Below are 10,149 nucleotides of genomic sequence, written 5' to 3'. Positions count from 1 at the left end.
TCCCTGCCCACAAAGTTACTACTTCTCCCGATTTCTCTCCTTTTGCCAAACTCCGTTTTCGTCCTCTAGCCCACCTAGCTCGCTGGTTCCGCAATTGCAGCACAGATTAACATTCTGGGAATCAGTGGAAAGAGTCTAGATGAGCGCAATTCTCGGGAGCACAATCAGGTTGTTTTAAGGCGGAGTGCGAGTCCCGAAACCCTGAGATCTCACAGCAGCTTTCCTGCTCGAGCGAGCAGTCGCTTTCCGCCGGGCTTACGAGAGCTAGGTGCCTGCCGCAAGGCCCCTGCAGCAGAGTCGCGGCGGAACTCGGTGGAGGTGAAGGACAGTCGACCCTCACAGTCGATCCCAGAGTCGTCCCGGAGAGGGTGGCTGGGGTGAGGCGTGGCGGGTGGGGCTGCCTAGGGGACAGGGGACCCGGGTCGCAGAGGCCGCGGCTCAGAAGGAGCAGAGGGCAGCGCAACCCAGCTCGACCTTGCCCTCCAAACAGCAGAGGCCGAGGCCGCAGGGAATGGCGGAGCCACCTCTCCAAAGTCCTTTGAGATGCCACCTCGATGCGAAAAGGGCGAGGGGGGGGCGCGGGGAGTGGGCAAGTGAGATTATTATTATTCCTGGGTTTTGCCGCGGCAGCTAGCGCCGGCGGGTTGTTCTGTTTGAATGAATGAGCCCAGCGGCCGCGCCCAATGGGCTCCCGCGCCTGTTTAATATTCATGAGGCCCGCAGCCAATGGCCGGGCGAGGAGGTTGTTTTAAACGGCGGAGCCCGCTGGCCAATCAGGCGGCTCTCGTGGAGGCAGCTAGCGCGAGGCTGTGGAGCGCTGAGCCTCGCGTCGTGCCCTGCGCTGCCCAGACTAGCGAACAATACAGGTACGTTTCGCACCGCCCGCCGCCGCCGCCGCCACCACCGCCACCGCTACCGTCGCCGCCTCCGCAGAAGCAGCGCCGGCACAACTTTCCTCCGGCCCGCGCCGCCGCAAGCGCGCTCCGCCGCCGCCCCCTGCCTCTCCTCCGCGCGCCCTTCCCGCCCCCTTCTCCTCTCTTCTTTGCTATAGGTGCGGGAAGGAAAAAGCGATTCAGGTGTTTCAACTTTTCCATGCATCAACCTGAGCTCCCCACTGTCGGGGCTGCGTTCCCTCCGCGGAACCCGTCTCGGCCGACGCCCCCTGGGGCAGCGGCCCAGGGACCTTGGCCCCCCCACTGAAGCCAGATGTTCGGGCAGCTGCGGCGGCGCGAGCCGAGGGGCGACTGCGGGTTCTGGCGGCGCGCGTCCCGGCGCCGGGCGGCGGACCTCGGCAGGGGGCCGGTGTTTCTCCGCCCGGGACGGACTCCGGGGAGGCCGGGCGACCGCTGCCCACCGGGGACTACGGCTCAGGCAAACTTCGCTCCTGGTCTCGGCTGGGCGCCGCGCGGCCCCGGGGGGCTGCACTGCTGCTTCTGCATTAACATGGCCGTCGCGGGAGCGCCCGGCGGCCCGGGGAGGGGGGGGCGCGGGCCGGCCGCCCCCCGCTCATCTCCTGCCCGCAGGGCACCGCCGCCGCCGCCGCCGCCGTGAACATGGCTGGCGCGGCACGGCGCGGCGCTGGGCTCAGGCGAGCGGCGGGCGGACGGGCGGCGGGGACACCCGGGCGGGCTCCGGCCTCGGCCCCAGCGCCCGCGGCCTGGGGCGGGTGGCGTGGAGGGCCGGGGGCGCCGCCGCGGGCCCCTGCGCGGCCGAGCGTCATGGCCGCACGGGCGCCTTTGTTATCCCGAGGAGTGCGCTCCGCGCCGCCGCCGGGGGCGGGGGGTCCAGCCCGCTGCCCCCGCAGCCCCGGGCGGGGCGGGGTGGGGTGGGGGCTGGCGAGCGGGCGGCGGCGGTGGCGGGGCCCGGACCGCTTTGTTCGCCGCCGTCGCCGCCGCCCGCGCCGGCCGCGCGCGGATCAGCCATTTTAGCGAGCGGAGCTTGGAGGCGCGGCGGGCGCCGCGGTCACCGCCGCTGCCCGCTCGGCTCCGCGCCCCCGGCGCGCTGCCGCCGCCGCCGCCCCCCGCTCCCTACGCCCCCCGCGGGTGGCAGTGGCGGATTTCAGGGGCACTTTCTTTCATCAGGAAGCTTTTGACAAAATGGAAGGTGAATTCTGCGTGTCCGAGTGACCCAGCGCGGGGCCGAGCCCGGCCGTCCGTGGCCGGCCCCGGGCTCCTCCGCGACCCGCGCCGCCGCACCCGCGCCGCCGCCACGGGGCCCAGATTCAACCCCTCGGTCGCTCCCAGGGAAGGGGAGGGCTTGAATTTAGCGTGATGACCTTGGGTGTGGGAAAAGGAAAAGATGGCGGGAAGCAGGGGGGGTGGGACAGGGACGATGACACGCCACAGCTGCATTTTGATTTGGAAACTTTGCAGAAAGTGTTCCTGGCTGGACATGCTTGCCTTTACCGATGGGCAAGACTAGCCCTTTCTGTTTCCCCTCCCCCTTTAGGTAATGATGAAGATACAGATTGGAACTAAATAGTACAAGGGAGATCTGCTCATTTGCCAGATTACTGTTCTTGTAAAAGCCATTTTTATAAGCCAGAACGCATCAAAAATAGTGAAATTTCAAGTGTTCCCTATTTACAGTTCTCCTGCTTTGGTCTTGTAATCCTCAGTGGCAACAGTATTGTTGTCTCTAACATAGTAAAACAGATGACCTGCTAGCCGAAGTGGTTGGTTGCAAGCTTCTGCCACCCGCCTGCACCCTTTACCAACGTGTCCTCCGTGTGCCCTTACCACTTTTGAATTGTAGTTTGCAAAACGTAATAGTTCTGAGTCACAATATAGCTCAGAACCACCCAGCTTGGGCCGGTTCCATTTGGAGAACTTGATCACTCCCGGAGAAGTAACTCACAAACCAGCGCACTTCATGCTGGTCAAAAGTTAAATGACAAGCGACAGTGAAACTGATTTCCTCCCTACTCTGCCTTCAGCTGCTAGAGCGGCTGCAGGATGGGGGCAAGGGTTCTTCCAAAAGGGCCACTTTTTGTATATCTTGCAGATGTTCATTGTGTTTGTTTCTCTTTGTCTCTCTTCCCTTCATCAGTCAAGATGGCTAAAGGTGATCCCAAGAAACCAAAGGGCAAGATGTCTGCTTATGCCTTCTTTGTGCAGACGTGCAGAGAGGAACATAAGAAGAAAAACCCAGAGGTCCCTGTCAATTTTGCTGAATTTTCCAAGAAATGCTCTGAGAGGTGGAAGGTATTTTTCTTTTATATCTTTCCAGCCACGCTTAGTTGGATTTCACACTTTCTGGTTACTGACCTTCAGTGTAGCTCCAGGTGGCTGTTTTCTTCCTCTTTACTTAGACTCATCTTGTCTCTCCTTAGAATTTTGTTTTATTTTTGAAGACTCTGCAAGGGTTTAAGGCTGTCATCCCCTTTTGCAAGTGATTCTCGCTGCTGCCACCATAATTACAGGACAGCTGAACAGGTATGTGCTCACTGCATTGAGGAATTTAACAGGTCCTGTGTTTTGCAGACCATGTCCGGGAAAGAGAAGTCGAAGTTCGATGAAATGGCAAAGGCGGATAAGGTGCGCTATGATCGGGAAATGAAGGATTATGGACCAGCTAAGGGAGGCAAGAAGAAGAAGGACCCTAATGCCCCCAAGAGACCACCGTAAGTGGCTGTAGGATTCAGGATAGCAGTTAAGAGTTTTCCTTCTGCTTGAAAGATTTTTAAAAAGACAGCTGTACCTAAAGAGATGTTGCGATACCTCAGCGAAACAATGTATACTTTGAGCTGTACAGTGCAGGGCCAGGGAAATTCCTGGTTGTGGCTGTCTTTGTGAGCTGTACGCATGCATGGTGGTTGGCTGTTGGCATTTCCACTGGGAAGAGGGCAGACAGCCCAGTTCTGGGTGTCAGTGTCCACTGGCATTTTCGTTATCCTTTTCCCAGTAACTGAGAAAGCACTGTATGTTGCTGAAACCTCTTAAGCATTCTAGTGCCTGCAACTTTGTAATATTGTGCATGGCATCACGTATTTCTTCACTTGAGGGAAGAGTCATAGTAGTAGGAATTTGTGCATTCAGCGACATGAGATCTTGACTTCAGCTCCCGTTTTGGTGGGTTCTCCTCTGATGTATACAATTCTCTCCCGACAAGGTCTGGATTTTTCCTATTCTGCTCGGAATTCCGCCCTAAGATCAAGTCTGCTAACCCTGGTATCTCTATTGGAGATGTGGCAAAGAAGCTGGGCGAGATGTGGAATAACTTAAGTGATAGTGAGAAGCAGCCATATATCAACAAGGCTGCGAAGCTGAAGGAGAAGTATGAGAAGGTGAGGGACCAGAGTGTACCCTGCACAGGTTGGGGCCTCCGGGAGCCTGGAAAGATGAACGGTCAGCTGCCATGGCTGCTGCAGGACTCGTCTCCATGCCAGATCCGCCTAGTATATTGGTGGTCCGGCTTCTGACAGATGGTTGTGTCTAAGACAGCTTTTCAGGCAGGCTTCAAAATGTGATCATATTGGGGTGCCCCCAGCAGAGGGTCAGATAGTGCTTATTCACTGGACTTTTAGAGTGCGTGAATACCCATGCACTCTGCAATTGCAATGGCTGTGAACCCAGTTTGAATCTGGAAAGAAATATTTAAAAGAGCAGCCCTGTCTTTCTCCTGTGTTTTCTCCTTCTGGGGTGGGGATAGCTTGCTTCTACCCTTGACTGATTTGCAATATGTGTCTGTCCCTTCCAGGATGTCGCAGACTATAAGTCTAAAGGGAAGTTTGATGGCGCCAAGGGTGCTGCTAAAGTTGCCCGGAAAAAGGTGGAAGAGGAAGACGAAGAGGATGAGGAGGAGGAGGAGGAGGAGGAGGAGGAAGAGGATGAATAAAAAAAAAAAAAACTGTTGATCTGTCTCCTTGTGAATACCTTAGAGTAGGGAGCGCCTTGATTGACACACCTCTCACCCAAGATGTGTCTGTTGCCCTTATTAGGTTTAATTACCCAATTGGATCATGATCATATCTTAGTCTCTGAAAGTGCTCTAGCAATTGTCAGTGGTTTACGTTAAGTGGCCATGGGTGTCTGGAGCACCTGGAAACTGTATCAAAGTTGTACATATTTCCAAACATTTTTAAAATGAAAAGGCTCTCGTGTTCTCCTCACTCTGTGCACTTTGCTGTTGGTGTGACAAGGCATTTAAAGATGTTTCTGGCATTTTTTTTTTTTTTAATTTGTAAGGTGGTGTGTTAATTCTATGGTCATTGGCTAGAAATCCCGAGTTTTCAACTGTACATATCTATAGTTTGTAAAAAGAACAAAGCAACCGAGACACACTCTTGATGCTCCTTGCTTGGTGTGGAGGCTGTGGGGGCAATGCCTTCCAGAGGGGCTGTAGCTCAGGGCGTGCACTGTGGGGCTGGACCTGTGGACACTGCAGTGGGCATCCATTTAGCTTCAGGTTGTCTTGTTTTTGTATATAGCGTAGCATCCCGCTGCCATTCTTAGCTGTGGAGGGGGGGGGGGTCAGCAGGCATGAGAAGTGTTTTGGATCCTTTTTAGTTGAAGTGCGGTAGTTTTAAACTGTTTGTTTTTTTTTTTAAACAAACTGTAGAACTGTTCATTGTCAGCAAAGCCAAGAGCCACTGCACCAGTGAAAGTTCAAGAATCTTCTGTACTAAATACGATCTGCAATGTTCTGTTATTTTTTTTGTATGTTTAGAATGTTGAAATGTTTTTGAAGTTAAATAAACAGTATTACATTTTTAAAATTGTGCTCTATGATGACAGTCTAAATGTCTGACTCACAGCAGTCTTAGCAGGAGGACAACCCACTCCATGGCATCTGGTAACTAGCCTCCTGGTGAATCTGGTAAATAACTTCTCTCTTGCTTACTGTGGCCAACCTACTGAGGACAGAGATAAAGAGGGCTACTTGAAGCTACTGTGTGATTTTGTGTCTGAAAGGCGTTAAGGTGAAGTCTAAGCTGCTGAATGTAGGTGCTAAGGTCACAGACAAGATTTAGCAGTCCTCAGAGGTTTAGGAAGGTGGGTGGTTAAGATTGAGGCTCACTACTACTGGGGTTTGTTTTTGGTTTCTTTTTTTTTTTTTTAATCTCCCACTCTACCCCCCCCCCCCCCCCCCCCCCGCCAACACACACACTGGGGAGGTGGTCAAATTCATTGCTAGACAGCAAAACATTATTTCAGGCTTTTTTTTTTTCTTTCACCCATGCCTCCCCATGCCCCAGTACTCATAGTAGAACATTATTTTGCTCAATGATCAAGATGTTCTTGAGCTTGGCATCCTCTCCTAGACCCCAATGAGGGGTACATGGAGGAGGGTGCAGTGTCCTTTTCCTTCCAACTTCAAGAAACCAAACACCTCAAGGAAGATGGCTGGGCTCCATCAAGGGGCACCTGCAGGGCAAGCTGATGGCATCAACTGCTTCTAAGTAGTAGATGTCATCAGAAAAAAGACTGGTCTACCCATGGTTTGAGCTTGTTTATTTGGAATATAAATTGTTAAAATGTTCTTACGCTTGAAGAGGCTTGTTATATGTTTCAGTGTTTAATTCCTTTTGGAAGATGTAGCATTTTGTCCAAGTTGGGCTGAGGGGTGATGGCCATAGTGGCAGATGGTGACCTTAAATATTTTGAGCTCTGCTGTGTATGTGCACTGAAGTGTCGGCAGTAATGAAGGGGACTGTGCTGGGGGTGAGTGTTAATACATGTCCGGCGTTAATCCGCAAATGTACGTGCTGAAGGCTGTGAAGCACTCAAGGGTGTTTTAATGACACAGAAGAAAGTGCTTTTCTTAAAATTCACTATTGAGAAGCTTGGCTGTCTACAGGTAGTATCTTCCCCACTCTGTCAGGGTCATGGTCATGGTCACTGGCTGGGTCTCTAATCTGTATTCATAGCCATTCCTTCTCACATCGCAACTGTTTGTCCTAAATGTGTTTTTCTAGTTCTAGAAAATGACCACTAATTAAAAAAACGTTGGTCCTGAGGTTTGCCCAGAGGCACCTGTTCCCAGGTGGTCCCTGCCTGCTTTAGCTGTGCCCAGTCACTTCCCTCCAGCCTTTGGCATCGTCAACTGAAGCCTCTGCTGCCTGACACACAACCAACCAAGCTAAGACATGGGAGCTGTGACCAACCTAGTCAAGTATGGGAGGGAAGCTCAACCTGTAGTCACAAAGGAGCGATTTTGTGCTTCGAAGTGCTCCTGTCTGGTGGAAGCTAGAGAAGCCAACTATGGAAGGGCAAAGACTAAAAGGGATGACTTTTTTTGTGCTCCTATAGTAGTTAAACCTAAGTGGGGGACTTGTTAAGTGGTCTTTGATTAAGGAGACATTTAGTTCTAAAGAGACTCAGACAGCTTGGCCCATACGCTGCTTGCAGTGAGAGGACTGCTTACTGTAAGATTCTCACCCATTACCATTGCTCCTTTTTAATAGAATGATGCCTTGTAGCTTCTTTGAGATGCTAAAAGTGGTATGGTGTCACCACCTAAGGCTTCAGCTTAGCTTGATTTCTGGGCCCGCAGTATGTGTTCCTGCAACACCAACCTGTTTGTTATTTTTTTAATCAAAAGGACAGTAGCCACTTTCTCTAACCACCTCTAACACCCTCACCCCGTTCTTGAATGATGTTTTATACTTTGGAAAGAACAAGGCTGTGATGTGGAAACTGTTGTCTGTGTCTTCTGTGTGTCTCTTCTTGTCACAAATGTGTTTGGGGACTTTGGATGCATTCATTTCCTGTAATAAAGTTTCTTAATCAGTCTTCCCGAAAAGTAATCAGTGGGCTGTCTGCAATCTGTCTGAGATACTGAACCTCTGTATTTTGGGTTGATTATAATCAAGGCTTTAAAAGGACACTTCACCGTAACGATAGATCTCAACTAACATTTAATAGAAAGATACTATCAAAAAGAGCAAGTGTTAAGGACTCCAAAACCCCTACCTAGATCAACCCTTCAGCCAGAGGGGTAGCAGGGAGTTGGCTCTGGAGCCCTGTGTCAGGGTGAATATGCAGTTTTCAGGAGCTGCTGTTGATAAAGTGGCTGGGTACTTGTAATCAGCCAGCCTGGCCAGCCAGCACTCCCTAAGACCAAGGGTTAGGGCTCAATTGGCTGGCAGAGCCAACCCCAACAAGGAGTCTTAGATGAGAGCCGCTGGGGCCACTTGCTGTACTCGGCCTCTGGCTTAGTTTCATGTGGAGCCCAAAGCTATTTGGGAGGGAGTGATCACTCCGTCAACTCTGCAGCCCCAGGCTTCCTTTCCTGCTTCAAACAAACCACATTCCACCTTGTTTTGTATCTTGAGCATCCTCCTAAGTGTGTACCCAGTTGCTCAGTCATGTCCGACTCTTTTGAGACCCCATGGACAACAGCCTGCCAGGCTTCTCTGTCCACGAGATTTTTCAGGCAATAATACTGGAGTGGGTTGACATCCCCTTCTCCAGGGGATCTTCCCAACCCAGGGATCAAACCTGTGTCTCCTGAATTGGCAGATGATTCTTCACCACTGAGCCACCTGGGAAGCTCCATCCTCCTAAGATGTTAGCTTAAAAAATAATCTGGGATAGCATATTGACAAAATAAGGAAAGCATCATCTCAGTAGATATATTAAAAGTGTTTGATAAAATATAACACCCCTGGGGAGTAGGGGACAAAAAAAAATATATAACACCCCTCTGTGATTTAAAAAGAAAAACTCAGAAAACTGGAAATAGAATGGAACTTCAGACGGGAAAGAGACACATGTACCCCAATGTTCATCGCAGCACTGTTTATAATAGCCAGGACATGGAAGCAACCTAGATGTCCATCAGCAGATGAATGGATAAGAAAGTTATGGTACATATACACAATGGAGTATTACTCAGCCATTAAAAAGAATTCATTTGAATCAGTTCTAGTGAGGTGGATGAAACTGGAGCCTATTATACAGAGTGAAGTAAGCCAGAAGGAAAAACACCAATACAGTATACTAACGCATATATATGGAATTTAGAAAGATGATAACAATAACCCTGTGTACGAGACAGCAAAAGAGACACTGATGTATGGAACAGTCTTATGGACTCTGTGGGAGAGGGAGAGGGTGGGAAGATTTGGGAGAATGGCATTGAAACATGTAAAATATCATGTATGAAACGAGATGCCAGCCCAGGTTCGATGCACGATACTGGATGCTCGGGGCTGGTGCACTGGGACGACCCAGAGGGATGGTATGGGGAGGGAGGAGGGAGGAGGGTTCAGGATGGGGAGCACATGTATACCTGTGATGGATTCATTTTGATTTTTGGCAAAACTAATACAATTATGTAAAGTTTAAAAATAAAATAAAATTAAAAAAAAAAGAATGGAACTTCCTCAAAATGTAGAGAACAATTAGGAAAACCCATAACTAATATACTCAGTGAAAGACTGAAAGCTTTCCTGCTTTCCCCATAGGTTAAGGAACAAGAGAAGGACATCTATTTGTGCCACTTCTATTCATCATTGTGCTAGAAGTTCTAGCCAGGGCAATTAAGCAAGAAAAAAAACCAAAAGCATCCAGACTGGAAATGAAGGAATAAAGCTATGTGCACTTGCAGGTGAGGTCATCTTGTATATAGACAATCCTAAGGAGTTTCCAAATAAAACTGTCAGAACAGATGAGTTCAGCAAAATTGCAGGACACAAGATCAATGTATAACAATTGTTTTTCTATATATTAGCAATGAAAAATTTGAAAAATGAAACTAAACAATTCCATTTATAATAGCATCAAAAAGAAATACTTATTGATAGGTTGGGGGAGGGGTAGATAGGGAGCTTGGGTTTGACATGTACACAATGCTATACTTAAAATGGATAGCTGACAAGGATCTTCTATATAGCAAGAGAACTTGGCTCAATACTATGTAATAACCTAAATGGGAAAAGAATTTGAAAAAAAAATAGGTACATATATATGTATCACTGAATTACTTTGCTTTACACCTGAAAGTAACAAAACAAAAGCTAAAAAAAATACCTAGTAACAAACAACAAAATGTAAAATGTATATGAAGAGAACTACAGAACATTATTGAAAGAGGTCATCACCTAAAGAAATGGATGCTTGGGGCTAGTGCACTGGGACGACCCAGAGGGATGGTATGGGGAGGGAGGAGGGAGGAGGGTTCAGGATGGGGAGCACATGTATACCT

The 10,149-nt window shown here is 49.9% G+C and overlaps 1 protein-coding gene across 3 annotated transcripts; it reads left to right on the top strand.

Annotated features, from left to right (window-relative positions):
• Positions 1–737: 737 nt before the first annotated feature.
• On the top strand, positions 738–5,716 carry HMGB3 (high mobility group box 3). 3 transcript variants are annotated; one of them, XM_086387968.1, is made up of 5 exons: positions 738–866; positions 3,049–3,203; positions 3,483–3,622; positions 4,111–4,285; positions 4,699–5,716. In XM_086387968.1, exons 2-5 carry the CDS (start codon positions 3,054–3,056, stop codon positions 4,834–4,836), a joined length of 603 nt encoding a protein of 200 aa, XP_086244094.1. In that variant the 5' UTR covers positions 738–866; positions 3,049–3,053; the 3' UTR covers positions 4,837–5,716. The 3 variants fall into 3 exon arrangements, with proteins under 3 accessions (XP_086244094.1, XP_086244096.1, XP_086244095.1); XM_086387970.1 differs by lacking the exon at positions 738–866 and adding an exon at positions 869–1,051; XM_086387969.1 differs by lacking the exon at positions 738–866 and adding an exon at positions 958–1,371.
• Positions 5,717–10,149: the final 4,433 nt, after the last annotated feature.

The sequence above is a fragment of the Bos grunniens genome, chromosome X, assembly GCF_055505025.1.
Source record: "Bos grunniens cultivar Pamir isolate PY7600 chromosome X, Bosgru_T2T1.0, whole genome shotgun sequence".
Classification (NCBI taxonomy): domain Eukaryota; kingdom Metazoa; phylum Chordata; class Mammalia; order Artiodactyla; family Bovidae; genus Bos; species Bos grunniens.
The sequence above is the reverse complement of the archived record's forward strand: the minus strand, read 5'-3'. Positions and strand labels throughout refer to the sequence as shown.